The following is an 18,516-nucleotide window of genomic DNA, read 5'->3' as shown; positions in this document are numbered from 1 at the left end:
AGTCACCCTATCTCTACGGAAGCATGGCCACCGAAAAGAAGGAGAAGCTGGAGCGTAAGTGTTCGCGTTGCTGTCAATCCATTATGAGCGCAACTGAAAGTCTTCCATAGCTCAGATCAAGTCCGTCGATATGGTAAGGGAGCAATTATTTCAGTCACGAAGCAGGTACTCATTTCGTTCAATAGACGGAGGAGATGCAGCAAGAGGCTGTTGAAGTTGGTATGATCTCTCTTAGCTTCCAGGAGAGTTCGGCAGCTGATCTTTCTAGCCACTGAGGCGATGGAGAAATATCACATCGAGAAGGTGTGCATGCAATTTGAATTAATTGTTGTCCTTTAGGATACTTACCATTCTCAGGACATTGCCCAGTACATCAAGAGAGAAGTGCGCTCTATCCGTCCGAGATGTCATGGGTCGATTGGCTGACTCGCAATTTGGCAGTTTGATTCGCGCAAGGGAGCGACATGGCATTGCGTTGTAGGAAGAAACTTTGGCAGCTTCGTTACACATGGTACGCATTGGGGTCTCATCCGCTCCGAATAGCAACTAACCTCATTCTAGAAACGAAGCACTTCATCTACTTCTACCTCGGCCACTGCGCCATCCTCCTCTTCAAGACGCAATAGAATCATACATTATGTTCACTTCCTACTTTGGGGATGGAGAGTCGACTTTACGAAGCCCTTCGGCTGAAAAGTGGCAACCCCGGAGTTGGCCCTTCGAGAACAGTCACAGGTGGAAGGGTGGTGCGCTGCTGCTGGACATAACAGACCTCGGTTGCTGCTGGACAAGTCCAATGTGTCTTGTTGATACAGTCCTCGGCGGCACGCTGCATGATGTGACTTCCTGCTTACCTTGAGCGACTTTAAACCTCTTGTTTTCTTGTGAAATTTTTGAGATAGAAGTACAATTTTGTTTGGAAGACATGTGCAAACATGGCCTGATGGCTTGTCTATCATGTTTATCATGAATCCCAGAGAAAATCGGCCGTACAACCCTATATGAGAATAGGGCCTTGGTAGAATCCTGTGTCACACTTGACTTGGCCCATGTTAGTATTGTGCCTGTATCTGATGGCGAAAATGTAGAAGGAATTCTTTAGACTTTGAACAACACATCTCTTCTGAAAACATATGCCAAGTGCTAAGCCACGGCGCCACACGTCACCTGATACCGCTGCCTTGGCCCCTAGACCATCTTCTATTTAATAGTCCCAGTTTAAGGCCTCTTTATCTTGTATCCCAGCATCGTCTTATACTTATAATCGGGAATACTCAATAGACACTAAGACTCGGAAACTTCACCACCATGGCGATTTGCATCACATTCGGAACACACGGTAAGGTCTCACCCAGCAACAAGACACAACTATGTCTCCGCATTATATTACTGGATACATAGCATTGTTTGTCCGCAAGCTCACATATATGCATACTAAGTTCGCTCACACTGCTAACGCCGAATCACAGAATTTACCTCGATGCTGGAAGGGTACGAGAATGTCAGAGCATACTGTTACAACTGTGAGTACCTGATTGAGGTCACATGAGAAATGGTGATGTACTGATTCCGACTTCTAGGCCAACACTGGAACGGACACTGTATAACTCGGTGGTATGTCATGAACCCAGAATCTCATCACGAAGATATTGCTAATGAAGAATATTTCAGGCCGTGGTTTACCATTTGCTTCATTGTATGACCGTGCAAGCTTATAGACGCCACATAAAAGCAAAGCTAAGATCATTCTAGCCCTGTATCCCTCTCTCGACACACAAGTACAAGGTGAGTCTTCTCCTCAGATTGTACATCCACGAGATTCTAAGATGTGGCAGGAAGTAACATGCCACACGTGTCGATTTACTCAGGACCTGCGGTAAGATTACCACGTTTCCGTCAGAAATTGGCGTTGAAATCTCCTTTTTCTCTCTCTAACTGTCTGCAGCGATCGCCCTGATATCACGCCGGATACAAGACCTCCGCAAGGCATACCGCCAGGTCCTGCACCACCGCCGCAGGCATACTATGCTGCTGGCGCTGCTGGCGGCGGTTATCCGCCGCAGGGCTACCCACCCCCGGGACAGGGACAGGGTCAACCCCAGGCGCCACCGCCGCAGAATTACAACTATAAATGATGAGCTGAGAGCCACTGATTTGTTGTCGTCTTTTATTTATGATATCTATCATACTTTGTGGATTTGCCTCATTGTGTTCAGTAATATACCACAGTCGAAGAGCAGGCAAGTGTTGCTAGGATTATATGCCAACAGTACGGTGATTAATGAAATTAATATTATCTACTTAAGGCAACAAATGGGGTATAAATCAAGCATGACAAAATGAGATCTCACGGATCCCAACACAAAGGCAATAATCAGACATCACTTCGTACCTTCCGTCGTCAGAATAGTTCCACGGAAAAGAGCTTCAAATGCTTGTCTTTGGTTCCATCTTCTCTGTTGGTGTCGCAACACCAGAAGAGTTATCTTCGTGCACTCGTGATTTCTGGCCAACAAGGGCAGGCCTCTTCCCTGTGAGATCGAGGGCCATGAGCCTGACCACCCGCTTGATACTTTGACGACCTTCCCAGAGAGGGAAGATGACGACGCCAAATGTAGTGCAGAAAAGCCAGATCAGACCAACGACCACCCAGCCGGTGAAGAATTTCTTGCTGAATATGTAGGAAGTGCCAAACATAGGCAGCGGCCACAACAGTAGAAAGCAGATCACCATGCCGACGGTCAGCGTACGAGAGTAGAGAGCCGCCCTGTTGAGTTTGCGCTGTTCTTCTTCCTCCGCTTGTGCATCGCGTACGTCAAGCTCGCCAGGAATTAGTTCGATGTCGACGTGCGCGGCGGCTGCAACATCTGTATCGTCGACTTTGCGAATAGAGCGCATCGACTCGTAGTCATAGTTTTGAGTGCCGAAAAGGTATGTCAGAACCGGCGAGAATATGATCGGGCTGAGCAGAGCCGCGACGTTACCGGCAAGCATAGGGTAGCTGTTAATTTCAATTAGCGGATGGGGACAAACTGCCAGGGGGCAATACAAGACTCACTTCGCCCCGGTACTTGCGACGGTAAGTTCACCATATTCCTTCTTGGCGGTCACGAGCCAGGCAATAAGAGACACCGCGAGTCCAAGAACTGGTGAGCAGGCAGCCGCAATCCAGTTTTGTTGCTTCCAGACAAGAGTCATGGCACCGGGAAACACCGCAGAGGAGATGATGACACCCATGAGCAAGTACAGATAGCCCATACCAATTCCGGCGTAGTAGAGCCCTGTCGCGAATGCAGCCATGATGAGAGCGAAGGCAATACAAGACATGTGAGAGACCCACACCAATCTCTTGCCCTTGGCGGCAGGGTTGATGTACGCTTGATAGACATCGTAAGTGACAATAGAGGAGACGGCAATCAATTGAGCTGAGAACGCCGAAGTAACTGCCATAAATACCATAAGGGTCGTGCATACAGCTCCGCTATAGCCCAGAAGCCTGACAGCAGCGAAGGGCAGTACAAGGCCAGCGGTGACATCGTCGGAGCTAATTCTTTGGGCCCCTTCGAGGGCAAGTGCAGAGATTCCCATGGTGGTCGCGCACAGCCAGGGTATAGCAAACCAGCAAAGACCTCCAATAACATATCCTGGGAAAGCGTGGACAGGACTTGCGGCAATGGCTGGAAGTAATTAGTATCCTCTTCACACAGTTATTCTTTCGAGGATAGAATAGACGCACCTTTGTTGTAGTATCCATTGTCAAGGAACACAGTGCTATTACAGTCGTCAGCAATCTGACATGAAGCCCGAATTATGCATGTTACTAACCCGAAGTTACCTGCAAAACATCTGTCAGAGTTTATGTCGTCGTACAGGGCAGTCTAGGGGTACATACCGACAAGGTTAATCACCCAGAAAATCCCCCCTTCCTTGGATCTCATGGTAAGGTAACTACCTTGAGCGTTGCCTTCCACTGGATGAAGCTCAGAGGCTGCAACCAGTGCATCATACACTTTGCCAGGGGATCCCAGCTCCGCATTCGTTGCATAGGCGGAGAACGCGAAGATGAAAATAACAACGATAATGACCACAGTGTGCATGTAGTCGGTGATAAATGTTGCTTTGATACCGCCGAAAAGTGTGTAGAGCACAACACCTATGGGCAGTAGGAAACAGGCTGCAGCTGTGTGAACCCCAGTCAAAGAAGTCAAAACGGCGGAACCGCCAGTGAGTAACATGGCGGTGACGAGGATATTGGTCATGAGGCAGAATACAATGAACACTAGATGCACTGCAGTTCCATATCGCGCGCGGAGAGCTTCCAGGAAGGTATGGGCGTTGGGGGCTCGTCTTTTGAGCTCGATGGCGAGTGTCGCAAACAATATAATCTGAACGCAGGCACCTATTCCCGGTCAATATCAATAATTCTGTCGCATCACTCAAAGTCATGGTACGCCCTTAGGACTAACCTGAAGCATAGAAGAAGGGCCCCGAGACACCGTACTGGTAAGCCACAGCTGAAGATTGCAGAAGGGTAGCTGCCCAAGTCCAACTACTGACAACAGCTGCGGCGACCAAACCCGACTTTACAGACCGTCCGGCGGTCGAGAACATTTCAGATGTCTGGACTTCATGCTGATATCTGTAAGTGAGTCCCTTATTAGCATGGCTGCGGGTCAAGGCAGAGGCATTGCACCGGGTATTAGGTGTACCACGATGAGGACGGACATGGGAAGCTCTTACCTCCTCAAAGCCCAGGTAATGAAGATCATCACCAACGCAAAAGCGAAACCCAATCCAATAATGATGCCATAGCCAAACCCTTGCGAAAGGGGGGCAACAAACTTGACCTCCTCTGAGGACATGTTTGACAGCCTCTGATTCCCTCTCGATTCAATGTAACAGAGTAGTGTATTAGAGTGTATATGACGGCGGAGCTTGTACGGAGATTCCACGTGGATTACCAGGCTGATAATCACCAGTAGATCTGCGGAGTCTGCTATGTACCTGGACCAGAACCCCAGAGCAGGAGGCACCTTCCATACATATAGCCGTTACTGCAGGCTGCATATCAATGGAGCTTCAGATAATTCTCCGAATTCGCAGACATCATGCTGATCAAAATTATGCTTCATGTTCAGATAGGAAATTACGAGCCGCTTGTGACTCCGCGATAAGAGCATATTTTCGTAATCAGCATGCCCCAGGACCCTGGAGAACGACTTGCTATCAGTCTCATCCTGATGTAGGGCCCAAGGGCCACAGGCCCAAGGCGCCACATGGGGTTGCCAGTGCTCCTCCTCCCTTCGGTTCCTGTTTTCGAATTAGCTTTCTGTACAATTCCGAAAGGATGGAAGTAGGTTATCTCTAACGACTTGAGTTTGAACGTCATCATTGGCGGACGTTGTTTTCGTAGCTCATCCTTATCAGTGGAAGTTAGATCGAAGCGGATGGCGATTGGTTGCTGAAGCGGTGTTTTTGATAAGGTGGCCTTCCGGCCCCGGACTCCTTCGATATCATGATAGCGGAGTGGTTGACTGGCTAGTTATGTAAACAGTTAGCAACATGGTTTTGGTCAGAGTTGACAATGGCATTATTCAAGACCCGCGACTACCTAGCAGGGATGGGCTTGAGTAAAATTCCATGAGTCTTGACGCAGCGGAGCTGGCCGATGCCAATAGACTGGAGGATCGTACTGTTCGTTACGTCGAGATCTTCTACATCAGTTAGAAACCCGAGACTCAGACCAGGTATCATGGTCAGAACTAGAGCGCTGATAGAGTGATGCTCGAGTAGATCGAGTAGCATGTAACGAGAGCCATTCCTTACAGTATCCTTTTCCGGGGCAGCATCCTTTCTTATAGACCTAAGGAAGGCCGAATTATATCAGCCAGTCCGATATGGTGTAACGGCTAACATCGCCGTCTTTCACACGGCAGCTCGGGGTTCGACTCCCCGTATCGGAGCTCAACTACCAACTTTTTTTGAATTTCTGTTTCCTTACCTTTCTTCTGGTGAAGATTAGCTTATATAGCCAAAAATTTGGCTAAATCACCATCAAATAATCCGATATGGTGTAATGGCTAACATCGCCGTCTTTCACACGGCAGCTCGGGGTTCGATTCCCCGTATCGGAGCTCATATTCTTAACTTTTTTCGTCTTCAATATTTTTTTGTTCTCTCTTCCCCTCATGGATTACTACTGATGGCCTCCGAACATTGTTCAATTTCTGGACATCAATATACTTGTCACACTGCCCTTTATTCCCACCTTGTCTTATGGTCTGACTCATGGAGCGGATCTGCCATCCCTTTACTGTGTGACAGAAATACAAACTGGTGGACGGCTGGGTGACAGCCACAGCCACAGCCACCTCCATCCCTTAACATTCTTATGTGCGTGAGCCGCACTGCGGATGGCTGGGTGTAGCCATGTAGGATTGTTGTCAGTCGTGGCTTTTGACTGAGTGGCTCAGTCAACCTTAATATTATTGTCAACTGGGCCTCTAGCCTCTGTCCCGAGGCTCCGAGAGTCCAGGTGTGGATTTCGGAGAGCAAGTAGCTCAATTACAGATTGTCACTGCACATGATCGTTCTACGCGAGTACTCAATCGCACGAAGAGACCGGGGTTATCTACTTTTTCCCTGAAGAGGGAAAAGTTTTGGATTCCGGTGTCCACAATGGAGACTTTTGCAGGCCTTCTCCGGGCCCCTGTGTCAGGATGTTTAATTAATAATAATGAGCTGACTGGGCTGCCACCAGCTGAGGATCGGTAGGGCACAAGATGCAGGGCGAGGACAGGAAATGCGTACTTCAACGACGCCATGCAGAACAAAAGTAGATGAATCCTAGTGTATTCGATGTTCAAGTAGGTCTAGACCTTGAGTCGATGACAGTGGCATCAATTTGCGAATCGCGAAGATTGTGGGAGATGAAGATCGCTATGGGAAAGACCGCAGTCTCGCATGATTCGCATCTGCTATGTGGGAATATTAATAGTAAAATCGGCTTACGCCTTTCCCTTTCTGCTCGGAAATGGAAGTGATCATCCTCCCTTAATTCTCAACGGAACATACGGATAAACGGGGCGATGATTCAGCTTGTCTATGGGTAACTATGTGTTGTGTAGTATACATAGTAGGAGTATCCATGGCAGATTTTGGAATCATTCATGCAACACTAATCTGCCAAGTACATAGCACGACTACGGAGTACCTTGACTCTCTATAATTATTGTACCTAGAAACGTGTTCTGAACCACGGACGGGCATAATTACAAGCCGGTTTAAGCCACAATTCAAAATCTCGCCGAGATCCAAGCCCGTCGTAAGCAGAGGCTAGAATAATAATGGAGCTGTCACTGTCGTTCTACGGGACTACGACAGGCAGAATTTGGATGAGTCGGGCCCACCGGAATTGACTAGTTTTCGATTGTAAGCAATTTTGTTTAATTGTTTTGGTACAGCTAGTGGATTGTTCTCCATCTCCAGGCACACAAGACTTGTCATTCGAGGCTACGAGGGAAAATTTGGTCCCTAGCTACGTACAGACCTCTTGGCGGTCACTAGTGGTGAAAGATTAAGAGCGTTCTCAAATTATTATTGTGAACGATTCAGTATTCAATGTGGGAGGATAAATAAAGAAACAAGCTCATACACAGTAGACTCATAGCAGCGACAGAAACTTAGGAAGATGGGACGCTGGCTGCATCTACTTTGAAGTGTGCAAGCGCAGACTTTGCCTCGAATTCGCTGCTGTTACTTTGACTATCCTGCCTATCCATGAATATAGATGGATGGCAATAGAATATCTGAAGCATCTAGCTAGCTGATACAGTGTAGATATTCTTTCCATGGCTCCCTGCTCAATTATATGGGAGGTGCCGATGTCTAGACTCGTGAAGAACCCTGGAGACCAAGCTGAGCAATCCCCAACCAGATCGCATTAATATTATTATCACTGCTCACTCCATTTCAAACCAACTCAAAGATCATTGTAAAATAATAATAATTATTTCAGCATTCCTCCGTACCACAGTCTGCCAAAACCCACAAATCCACAGGACCACCCGCAAAGTGAGGTACGTGACTAGTTGCCGAAGACACCTACCACTGGGTACAGGACAGGACTATGTACTGTTATTGTTCAGGCCACACCTTTCTCTTTTTCATCTTACTCCATTCATTGTCTTTGAACAACTTCCATCGTTATTGTTTTTTACCACCAGCTTCATAGGTCTTGCTCTTCAAGCAGCGAATTGAGATTGTCTTTCGTTCATCCTTTCTTTTGTTTCTGCTGTACATCCGATACTCCATCCATTCCACGCCCTTTCTCCTTTGCGCGATTTTGTGGCTAGAGCCCAGCCGTACACTCGTGATTCCCTACATGTGCTCAGCCTTAGACTGGTCTCGAAGTGATTGATGATCGGAGCGCCTGTTCCAGTCCCCGCCTGATAGACGACGTTTCACGCGGCTTGGCAACAACACTCTTCTTCTGGGGGAGAGAAAACAAGGCTCTTCTTCATATTCTTCACCACCCAGTCCTTTCGTTCACTCTGTCGACCTGTCTCTCCCTCCCCTTCCTCCAGATCGACGCTCGGCGAAGGCTTGCTGGGGCTTGCCTGTCTGTACGGACAGATCCTCGGTACTTTCCATGACCAAAACTCCGAACGTGACCTCCTGATTCTGCCAACATCTTGTCGGACAGTCAGGTCAACAAACCGGCAAAGGCCATCACAACGTCTTTCTACTCTCTCCCTCGACCCTCTTTATTTCGTACCATCAGCGGTCTCTGGCAGCATCCACGCCGCCGCTAGGTGGTTGAACCGTCATATTGCATATTGCGACCGAAACTCCGGCGGACTCGAGCTCCGTCACGGAGCACTTCGTCAAAATTTACGCACACAATTCGCGAGCCTCTCTTTTCGGGGGGTCATTCGATCCCTCGTTTAGAAGAGGTCCTGGAGGCTTCCGTTCACGAGAGGGCTACACGAATGTAACGCCAAAACCGCCCAAGCGCAAAATGTATATTCCAAATTCTATGTGGACGTGGTCCTTTGTTATCGTCACTTTCATCCAGACCGTCATAACTCTCGCGCTAGAATGGTATGCGGGCCTGAATATCTATAAACCTCCATTACGCCGTTAATGCTAACGCATGGCTGTTCAGTTACATTTTCGCCAACTACCAGAGCCAGCTTAAAGCAAAAGCCGAGGTTGTCACCGCATCAAAAACGATCCCTATTTTCTTAGCGCTCTACAGCTTTGGATTCCTATATGAGCTGGTGCTTGTATATGATGCCTTGCGGATGAAAAACACGATTCAGGTCATTGGTTTATGTCTTTGCAACATTGGACTCTTGATCTATGGGGCTGTGCAGGTTCAGCAGGTGAAGGAGGCTGTCTCCATTCTGACCGACAATACGGCTATCAATGAGGACGTATGGGGAGAAACCGAGCCCTTTTTGATCATCATTCCATGCGTCGTGGCGATGGGTACCGTTCTCATGGTGATGGTTGCATGGAAACTTTATGATGAATTTGCATGGTCGATCTACAAGCATATCAGTGCTGATCTGCGAATGAAGCGTCGCTACCTCACATATCAGGTTTGTGACTCCTACTCACAGAATGAAGATCAAGGAACATGAGGATTTACCAATGGCCAGATCTATGTCGCACTTCTCAAATTTGATTTTTTCTTCTTCCTCGGGTTCACGGTGCAGTTCGTCGTTATCGTTACCGATAAAGCCGACATTGAATTCTCTCTGACCCTAGCTGCTATACCTGTGACTATTTTGATTCTGGTTTGCGCGGCGATATTTGTTCGACGTGAGAGCTCAATCGGAATGATTATCATCATCGTATGTTTCCTGCTTCCGCAACCTATTGCTGTTGCTGACCATAAGTCTAGCTTCTTTACTTTGCAGCTATGGCCTATTTCCTATTCAAGCTTGTGCGCATGTACCAACCAGAGACTTATAAGGACTACCTGCCTGCCCGGCGGTCACTCACGTTCTTTGCTGTCATCACGATTGCTCTCATCATCATGACTATCATCAACGCTTGCATGTGCATGCACAATTTCCACAAGGGTCTGAAGCCCCATATCAACAAAAGAAGGTCGAGCAAGGAGGCGGAGAAGACCACCGAGCTGTCCTCGAATGTGGCTGGCGCGATACCCAGTCGAATGATGATTGATTAATCGAGCGTTGCTGTCTTGCTCCTCATGAACAAATCCAATTGAATTGAAAAAGAAACGGAGGACTGAAAGGAAACGAAAATGCAAATACGCAGCTTTTCGCTTCTTCATTCCGCATATTAGAAAGGGAAACCGCGAGTGCGCGGTGGTACTCGATCAATACCTCGCTTGCGGGCTGCTGGGTACTGACAATGGGGCATGATTTTGGAAATCTTCGATATGATACCTCACCTGCGTTTATTAGGCTGCCTGACGACTATTTTCGACCCTCCTGAAGTTTGGTTGAGCGATTTTCATTCAGTCGCATTCAGTCACTTCCCGTTTCGTCCCTTACTGTACTTCCTATTCCTTGATGGCACAATGGCGTTCATTTGATGACTGTTTCTATTCCCCTTCAGGTTCTGGTATATCACGAATGTGCATCTACTCTGGCGTGTATTGTAACTATTTAAACTCAAATATAACATAATTATCATATATCAAATGTTTGGGAGTGTTAAACAGGATGAATCCTAGCTAGCTTTGGTAGATTCTTAGCTGTGGCTGAGCATGACTGATGATCAGAGCGCTGCTGCAGATTGGCTTTATTCGAATGGCATGCGACAGCTCTCCTTAAAACAATCCAAACTACCCATCGCTACTGAAATCTACGGAGTACCTAGCCAGCCTCATTCATTGATGCTGAGTTGTTGATTGCCGCAGTTCAGGGGTCAGAAAGCGGAGGGCGAACATGATTGGGTCACATGAAGCTGGGGTAAGTCTAAGGTAAGTCATGTAACCATACGTTACCATACCCGACTGGCTGGAAATCGTGATCGTGGCCTCTTTCTGGCAACTCGCGACCTCACCTCACATAGCTAATTCATCCCCCAATCCGATTTTCTTCTTTCACCTGTCACCACAATCTTTTACTTCTTCTATTAGGTTCTTGTTTTATTGCAGTCTAGCTTTTCGGTCTCCTTCATTGATTTTCCCCTCCTCCCCTTTTCTCATTCAATTGCTCAAGATGGTGAGTGCCTCTTTCGATCGTCGTCCCTTGAGAAGGAGCGCTATGTGCTCTGCGGATGGCAGCTCCAATTGTCATTTCAGACCGAACCTCTACTTTGAATCGAAGGTTGACCATAGTTATGCAACTGATCCAGGCCTCTGCTCGTGCTGCTTCTCCCTTGACCTCTGGTGCTGAGTCCGGCCCTGATACCAAGTCTTCCGGCGCCGGTGCTGGGGCTTCCGCCACTGGCTCCGTGAACCGTCCTTCTTCTCCTACTCCTCCCGGTGGTCCCAGAGCTGCTTTGCGTCGCCGCGCGGCCGCGGACCACAAGGAATCTCTCCGCAATGCTAGGCCCAGCTCTACCCGTGCTGCTGGTGCGGGTGGTTCCTCCGGCACTATGCTCAAGCTCTACACTGATGAGAGCCCTGGTCTGAGGGTCGACCCTGTTGTCGTTCTGGTGCTCAGCTTGGGTTTCATTTTCTCCGTTGTCGGTCTTCACGGTATGTGTGGTGTGCGCTCCGAAACCTCAAGCCAATGCTCTAATACTTGTTGCTATTGCAGTCATCGCCAAGATCACCCGCAAGTTCTCCTCGTGAGCTGCTGAAATGTGTCATTTCGTCTAGTCCGCGCAATCATGGCTTTCTTTGGTCAAATCCGTACTTGAATGGAATCGGCAGATGAGACGGTGGTTAATATGCACCGTTCTCGCCCTGTCAGACGCTAAGAACATTGAGAACTTGGAGGCGAGGATGATAGGCGTGGTCGTATATTCAGTTGTTTCGATGTTTCCCTTCAATCATATACCCCTTGGTGTCACTTTTCCCTGTACCGGTGCATATCAAAGACTCGAGAGCGGCATGATCTGAAAACAGCATGCCTCCTCGCACAAGCCAGTTGAGAGTGCTTGAGTTCAAACCTATCTGCAGCATAGGTTAATGCCACTATGATATTGCCGTTGGAATCACAATGACCTCATAAGCTTTTTGATGGAGCTCAGAGAAAATGAATGGAGACATTTGTACATTATTTCATGCTCTTTAGCTGGTGGTGCTTGCATTCAGTCACTTGTCATGGTTCTAAGCACTTTCTCCGTTATGGCGTGGACTAGTCAACAAGTAGCGCCACATTGGTGTAGCATGCAACAGACCTGGAACAGCTTCCATATAACCACCGGGCTTTCGCCGCCTATTTACCCCAGTATCTATTGGTCAAAGATAAAAAAAAGTCTGAAACTGCAAAAGCTCCTCCTCATTCCTCAAAAGTACACAACATTCATACAGCTTGATAGAATAGATGAGCTAGCAAAAATAGCTAAAAAAGAATTATGAGCTCCGATACGGGGAGTCGAACCCCGAGCTGCCGTGTGAAAGACGGCGATGTTAGCCGTTACACCATATCGGAAGATGTTGACAATCTTGCGTAGATTAATGTCTATCAAGATGACCACAGTCCTGAGTCAGTGAGCGCTTGCTGCATACTTCTTTTCGACCAATACCAGAATGAATCTATCACCATGAGAAAAGCAAATATATACACACAATAGAGCATACACATTGCACGTCGACCTTTCCCTCGCTTGCTAGAACGTACTAGGTAAGTCTCTCGCTTTATGATGAAGCCGATTAGTAACCCAACGCTGTCAATACCATCAGGCAGGCGGTGAGTCACTAAATCCCACCACCATAAAGCCACAACAATAAATTTCCCTCTTCTCTTCCCTCTCTTTCCTTTCCTCCTCAAGCGCCACCCCAGCCAATGCTGCGTTTCTTTGCTACACACGACGAGGGCGCAAGCCCCGTCCCCTCGCGTGATCCCAACCATCACCGAGGGACCCCGCAAATGAGAAATTCGGAGGAATCTTCACCTAACCCAGTAACCCGCCCTCTCTGGGCCTCGCGGTCCAGGGGGGCCGGTACTGCCCGTGAGGGCCTGGTGTGAAGCACCTGCAATCGGCATCAGAAACATCGGGGCCGGATCCTAGGATTCGGGTTTCCCCATGGGAGAGTCGTTGCGAAGATTGTGTGTTATGACACTTTAGTGCAATACGCAGCATGCGCCTGTCCTTGCCGGCCAGAAATGGTGGGTTTGGAGGGCGTATCATTCGATTCCGATTATTCTGGTTGGGGTGGCGCTTCACCTTTTTTTTCTTTCAGGTCAGTTTGTACTTGTTTATTCCCTTCTGTTTGTGTGGTTTGGTGGTTTGGGACTGGAAAGGACTTGTTTTGCCCCTGCTAATGTATTGGGGGTTGGCCTTTGGGCTTGATAGGGTTGCTGTCATGTGAGGGGCAAGGGTAATCCGGATGCTGTTGGTACCCTTGCCTTGTGCTGGTGAATTTGCTGGTGATGGGTGGAAATCTGGTGGCCTGTTGGCATACTGTGTGGTTTACTGCGGAATGAAAATGGAATCCGGTCACTCCAAATCGTACACGACTCGTAGTCACTGAACTGAAAGTAGTCGTGCTCGGGTAGCCTTGTGATCATAGTAGCTGGCCATCTCAAGACATTTCTCAGTCCTTGAATACGTAGTTCAATCTGGATCGCCAGCCCTCGAGGTGAATTATCGAATGTGATTTCCGTAGTTGTCCTATCGGGCTAATGTTCATGGGATATTTTGAATACCAGGAAAATAGAAAGAAATGTTCGTTGCCACCGTTATGCTCCCTCTTCATATCATAGTAACACCCCCTTCGCCTTTCCCGCCTCATTCGCTTGAATCTCTTACTCCTCGTCTCCGATCTAATTGGTGTGAAAGTTAGATTTAAGACATCACAATTGACAGGTAGGGAAGATCATACCTTAGGAGCGAGATAGAATCTCAGGTGGCCGCTTCCCAACCCGTATTCAACAAGTAGAGGCACTTCCTGTGATAGGCAGAGAGTAACCTGGCTCGACAGCGATGTAGCCTTGCAGAAGTTGACGAGGTACTTAAGGGAAAAGGTGAGAGCAACAGGCTCGCTAAGGGCAATGGAAACGTTCTGCTCGGGCTTGTCGACGCTGGTGTGTTGACGGATGGTAACCGAGCCACTGCCAATGTCGCCCTGGCACGAGAACTTAACACCTTCCTTTGTGGCCTCAATGACGACTACCACGGGTCAGTAAGAAAATTGCCAATGACAGAATTCCGTAACTCACCAGACTCAGAGAGCGCATTCAGATCTCTGCAGATCCGCTGGAATTCCGCCGACGGCATCTCCACCGTAGCGGCATACTCTGTCTCTGGGATGGCCAGGTGCTCTTGGTCAATGTCCATCAGCTTGATATCATACTCGCTTATTCGGTCGGTCTCGGCGCTCTCAAACATGAGGTTCACGGCATCGGGCGAGTCGTCCGCCTTGAGTGTGAGGATGTCTTCGTTCTGAGCGGCACGCAGAACCTTGGTCAAGGAAACCAGGTTGATACCAAGGGCAATATTGCGGTCGCAGCGGTAGGGCGAGAAACCCTCCGCCTTGAGAAGCATGGAAACTAGAGCGACGTGAGAGTTGTCCATCGCCTGAAGGGCAATTCCCGAGTCATTGCAGTCAAAGTTGCAGTCCTGTACGAGATCTTTAATAGCGTCGACGACCTGGATAGAGCATGAATCAGGTCAGTCATGAAGCCGACAGGCAACCGGTAATTGAGGGCGCACGTACGCGCTTGAGAAGGCTTGCTTGTTCTAGTCGTGCTTCCAACACTGGGATGACGGTCAGAGGATATTCGTTGAGACAATTGGAAAAGAACTGCCTACTCTTGAATATGTGTCTCTAGACGTCTAAATCAGAAGGTATAGATGAAAGGTGATGATGTGAAGTGAAGCGAGGTGTTGAATGACAATGATTCTGAAGACAAAATTGTCAGTCGTTAGCTGTTGTAGTGCGAGAGATTTGAACGACAGGAGGACTTGCAGGTGAATGTAGGTGTGAAGCTAGAATGGCTCTGGTCAGAAGCTGGAGAGCGAGAGTGAGGTTCTGAAGTGCTGTAAATTCGCGTTCGAGGTCTAAGTGGGGAATCAGACGCGTTCACGAGTCGCGCGTCATTTATGCGTGGTTGGCCTTAGGCTGATATGAACAACTGTGGTTAGACTCATCTTACCCTAAGGCAGCAGCATCGTTGCCTTGTCACTGGAGTATGAGGAAGAGTATCCAGTATCTTGCTTGTATTCCGACATTACTCTCAAACTATAATATTTACAGCTCAATTTATACATAGGAAATTACTCAGCGGATGCCAATCTCGAAGACGCAATTGTCAAAGTCAAAGCCAAGGAGATAGAAGCGTTCAAAGAGCGCGAGACCAACCCAAGACCAGTGGTTAAGTATGCTATACAATGGACACAGAAAAGCATTAATGTGGAAAAGGAACGTAAGAAGAAAGGAAAGCACAAAACACCAGTGACGCCAACCCGCTCTATTTGCAATGGGTATCAGCCTGCAGACTTTGTTTGGTCAATGCTCGCTCACAGTCAGTGTAAAACATGAATGCTGAAGGATATTATATACTCGTTTGCGGAGGGAGAATATCCAGGTGGGAGGCAAGTCGAGAAAGAGGGAAGGGAAAAGAATGATGGATGGGAGGTGTGGGTTAGATACTAGTGACCCTCTTTGAAGCCGTCGTTCGGGGTCTTTGCTTGATGACCATTTCGAGCTCTTTCAGCATGCTGGTGTTCGCGTCCGCTCGTTCGCGTGCAGCAGCCTGTTTCGCCCGGTCTTCCTTGACACGGGCAATGCGCTCTTCCCTGGTCAGAGACGCCCTTTTATTGCGGGACGGGAGAACTATGGATTCGAATATCTCCTCATCTTCGTCGACACTCTGGATAATGCTCGGATCTGGCTTAATATCGCCATTGAGCGCCCGGAGCGCATCTGCCGGGCTTCCCTCTACCGCGGTGGCACCGCCAAGGCTGGGTGTCGGCGACAATGGCAGCTTCAACCCGCTGGGCGGGCGCGACATATGATCTACCGAGGATCGCTTGTCGAAGCTGCTCATCAGAGCAGCTTTGCCAGCCTCCCATTCCTGAAGAAGGCCTCTGATGTCCGTTCCAATTGATTCGTATTGGGCAAGAAGAGTTGCTTCGAGTTCTTCCGTGTCGGTAGGCTCTGAGGTAGTGGACAGCTCTCTGATCAGATGCATTTTTGCGTGAAGCGCGCGGATGCCTTGAGTAAGCGTATTGAGCTTTCGATATTGAGCACGGAGATTCTCCCTGTTAGGAGAGGCTGTAGGCAGCGGCGAAGGAGGGATCACGTCACCTTAAGAACAGAGTCAGAGACGGATCGGATAATACTCTACATTGAGGTGAAAACTCACGGTCATCTTCATTGAGAATGCTGGCCATCTTGCGGGTATTCGCGCCCGTGACTTGAGCAAGATCCCGCATCTGCTCAACAGCCGTGCTCCATCGTACGATGTCGGATCCGCCACCATCGGCACCCAGAGCTAGGAGACAGCAAAGAATGCTCTTTCTCACGTTATATAGCCTTCCAAAGAGGGTGCGAAGAGCGCGCAATGAGTATTGGTCTTCTGTTTCCCGTTCAGCCAAGGCAGTCTCAGCTTCGGTAAGCTCTTCTAGTGAGACATCGTAAATGTCGTGGTACTTGGCGAGATTGTCATTGTCTGTCAGTGGTTGCAATATGTGCTGTGCCTGTAGGTAACGCTGCAACATTGAGTAGAAGCACTCGGACACGGTCCGGCGCAGTCTCAGACATCTTCGTGTCTGCGCTTGATCCTCAAGCCTACTTACAGGAGGCAAGGGCGTGCTTCTGGTACGGGGTTTAGCATTCTCGGCCTTCATAGCGCTTGATCATGCAAGATCAAATGTAACTTACATGCGATAACCCCGTGAGACCAGCTCGACCTCCTGTATGAAAACGACCGATGCCGAAGCAGCGGAATCGAATGACTGCGCATTGCTTATGAATACCACAGCCGCATCAACAGCCTGATGCCGCAGGTACTTGAGCCACTGGCGTCTGGCAAAAGCATAGAACAGAACCCCAAGCACTGGGACAAGGACCAGAAGTACACCGACTTTCCGAGGGTTGAATCCGGACCCCGTCCGAGATCGACTCCAGTGTACCAGCCAAGCGATTGAGAAGGACGTTGATGCTGTGACAACGGCACCCTGCACGCCAAAGGTTGTGGAAAGCGATGGAAGGTCAACGGGGTTCGAGTTGGATAGTACGTCTGCGGCTGACGTATACGAGGGTGCACTGTGTTCGTTCAACAGTTGCGATGCGACGATAACGTATCCAAACTGCTCTAGGAATCTTTCATTATCGCTTCGTCCGACGCGCGAGTTCAGGGCGGTCTATTCAAATGAAAACTTATCAGCCAGTTCCGGACGCAGCTAATAGGGTAACATGGTTGGAATCCATACTGCACAGGCATCGTAGAGTTTACCCAAGATTGCCCTCTGGCGCGAGGATCTCAGTTCCAGGGGTTTGGGTAGCTTGTTTCGGATTCGCTCTTGAAATTTTGAAGTGCCCCGCGGGGCAAAGTCTGATGCTGCTGAGTCGAAAGGGTCATCCTCACTCCTTGTTTCCTGGACCGGCCAGTCTGGATCGTGTTCACCTTCCCCTGAATGGCCAATGATATCGTCATTTACTAATGCGAACTTTATGCGTGAATCTCCACGGAGACATACCTTTCAGATATTCCGCCAACGGCGAGTTCTCATAAACCAGGGCTTCCATGACCTGCAATCATTCCGGTTTATATGTTGGCAGAGGAGAGGAATCGTGGCGGGACGAAGCGGATAGTGAGATGGTAGTGAAGGAGCGGCGGATTTGGAGGGAATATCAACTGAACAAGGCTAAATAAAAGTAGAGACTGGTGAGACGAGGTTGACGGAAGTTATTCATCGGCCATCGCTACAGCGATTTCACGGCGAGGTGTGCTTGAGGGGAGGACGTCAATGATAGCGGATTCCTTTGGCGGCAAGTGGAGGGAGTAAGCAGGAAGCAAGGACGCACGCGACTTTTAGGGTGACAGTCAGAGAGCAACTAGCGCATCACATGGATTGTTCATAGAATTAAGTGAAAAAGTACATATGTAATAATCCTGGAAATGACTGCCCTGGTCGATATGCAAGGTACAGGAGAGTTAGAGAGCAAGAAGAGAGGGCCACGTTGAAGATCAAGCTGGGTTCATGTGTCTGGGCCTCTCCGGGGATGGAGAGTGCTTTGGCTTTCGTCGAATCGGAGTTCTCATACCACGAGCCCATTTGGCTTTAACTTGCTAGTCCTCCGTAGCATAAATGCTGACCCACTAGGGATAGTCAGGAACGAAAACTGGAATAGATGATGAGGAGATGATGAGGCTAACAGATGTCTATTGGGTGAGATCTATTAACGTCGTT

The 18,516-nt window shown here is 48.7% G+C and overlaps 7 protein-coding genes and 3 non-coding genes across 10 annotated transcripts; 6 read left to right on the top strand and 4 right to left on the bottom strand.

Annotated features, from left to right (window-relative positions):
• Positions 1-23: 23 nt before the first annotated feature.
• NFIA_019910 (dynein light chain DYN2) lies at positions 24-626 on the top strand (the record flags this gene model as incomplete). Its single annotated transcript, XM_001265179.1, has 7 exons — positions 24-54; positions 111-133; positions 186-219; positions 269-303; positions 358-384; positions 442-511; positions 562-626. 7 exons carry the CDS (start codon positions 24-26, stop codon positions 624-626), a joined length of 285 nt encoding a protein of 94 aa, XP_001265180.1.
• A 682-nt stretch (positions 627-1,308) lies between these two features.
• Positions 1,309-2,135, top strand: NFIA_019900 (rhodopsin family protein; the record flags this gene model as incomplete). Its single annotated transcript, XM_001265178.1, has 7 exons — positions 1,309-1,339; positions 1,470-1,523; positions 1,581-1,614; positions 1,672-1,696; positions 1,753-1,785; positions 1,836-1,876; positions 1,946-2,135. 7 exons carry the CDS (start codon positions 1,309-1,311, stop codon positions 2,133-2,135), a joined length of 408 nt encoding a protein of 135 aa, XP_001265179.1.
• Positions 2,136-2,427: 292 nt separating this feature from the next.
• On the bottom strand, positions 2,428-4,862 carry NFIA_019890 (sodium:solute symporter family protein; the record flags this gene model as incomplete). Its single annotated transcript, XM_001265177.1, has 7 exons — positions 2,428-3,001; positions 3,059-3,677; positions 3,737-3,771; positions 3,826-3,835; positions 3,893-4,399; positions 4,467-4,639; positions 4,741-4,862. The coding sequence occupies 7 exons, from the start codon at positions 4,860-4,862 to the stop codon at positions 2,428-2,430; spliced, it is 2,040 nt and encodes a 679-aa protein (XP_001265178.1).
• Positions 4,863-5,891: 1,029 nt separating this feature from the next.
• On the top strand, positions 5,892-5,963 carry NFIA_019880. Its single transcript has one exon. It is a non-coding gene; the product is annotated as a tRNA-Glu (tRNA).
• Positions 5,964-6,062: 99 nt separating this feature from the next.
• Positions 6,063-6,134, top strand: NFIA_019870. Its single transcript has one exon. It is a non-coding gene; the product is annotated as a tRNA-Glu (tRNA).
• A 2,885-nt stretch (positions 6,135-9,019) lies between these two features.
• NFIA_019860 (uncharacterized protein) lies at positions 9,020-10,201 on the top strand (the record flags this gene model as incomplete). Its single annotated transcript, XM_001265176.1, has 4 exons — positions 9,020-9,102; positions 9,167-9,605; positions 9,666-9,860; positions 9,911-10,201. 4 exons carry the CDS (start codon positions 9,020-9,022, stop codon positions 10,199-10,201), a joined length of 1,008 nt encoding a protein of 335 aa, XP_001265177.1.
• Positions 10,202-11,325: 1,124 nt separating this feature from the next.
• NFIA_019850 (SEC61-beta family protein) lies at positions 11,326-11,782 on the top strand (the record flags this gene model as incomplete). Its single annotated transcript, XM_001265175.1, has 2 exons — positions 11,326-11,686; positions 11,748-11,782. The coding sequence occupies 2 exons, from the start codon at positions 11,326-11,328 to the stop codon at positions 11,780-11,782; spliced, it is 396 nt and encodes a 131-aa protein (XP_001265176.1).
• A 733-nt stretch (positions 11,783-12,515) lies between these two features.
• Positions 12,516-12,587, bottom strand: NFIA_019840. Its single transcript has one exon. It is a non-coding gene; the product is annotated as a tRNA-Glu (tRNA).
• A 1,388-nt stretch (positions 12,588-13,975) lies between these two features.
• Positions 13,976-14,857, bottom strand: NFIA_019830 (proliferating cell nuclear antigen; the record flags this gene model as incomplete). Its single annotated transcript, XM_001265174.1, has 3 exons — positions 13,976-14,268; positions 14,319-14,748; positions 14,816-14,857. Coding segments are annotated over 3 exons (765 nt in total), but the record flags the coding sequence as incomplete, so codon positions are not given.
• An 886-nt stretch (positions 14,858-15,743) lies between these two features.
• On the bottom strand, positions 15,744-17,851 carry NFIA_019820 (vezatin family protein; the record flags this gene model as incomplete). Its single annotated transcript, XM_001265173.1, has 5 exons — positions 15,744-16,408; positions 16,467-16,918; positions 16,985-17,466; positions 17,536-17,735; positions 17,803-17,851. 5 exons carry the CDS (start codon positions 17,849-17,851, stop codon positions 15,744-15,746), a joined length of 1,848 nt encoding a protein of 615 aa, XP_001265174.1.
• Positions 17,852-18,516: the final 665 nt, after the last annotated feature.

This window comes from Aspergillus fischeri, genomic scaffold (assembly GCF_000149645.3).
Source record: "Aspergillus fischeri NRRL 181 1099437636249 genomic scaffold, whole genome shotgun sequence".
Classification (NCBI taxonomy): domain Eukaryota; kingdom Fungi; phylum Ascomycota; class Eurotiomycetes; order Eurotiales; family Aspergillaceae; genus Aspergillus; species Aspergillus fischeri.
This window is presented reverse-complemented; position numbering and strand designations above follow the sequence as displayed.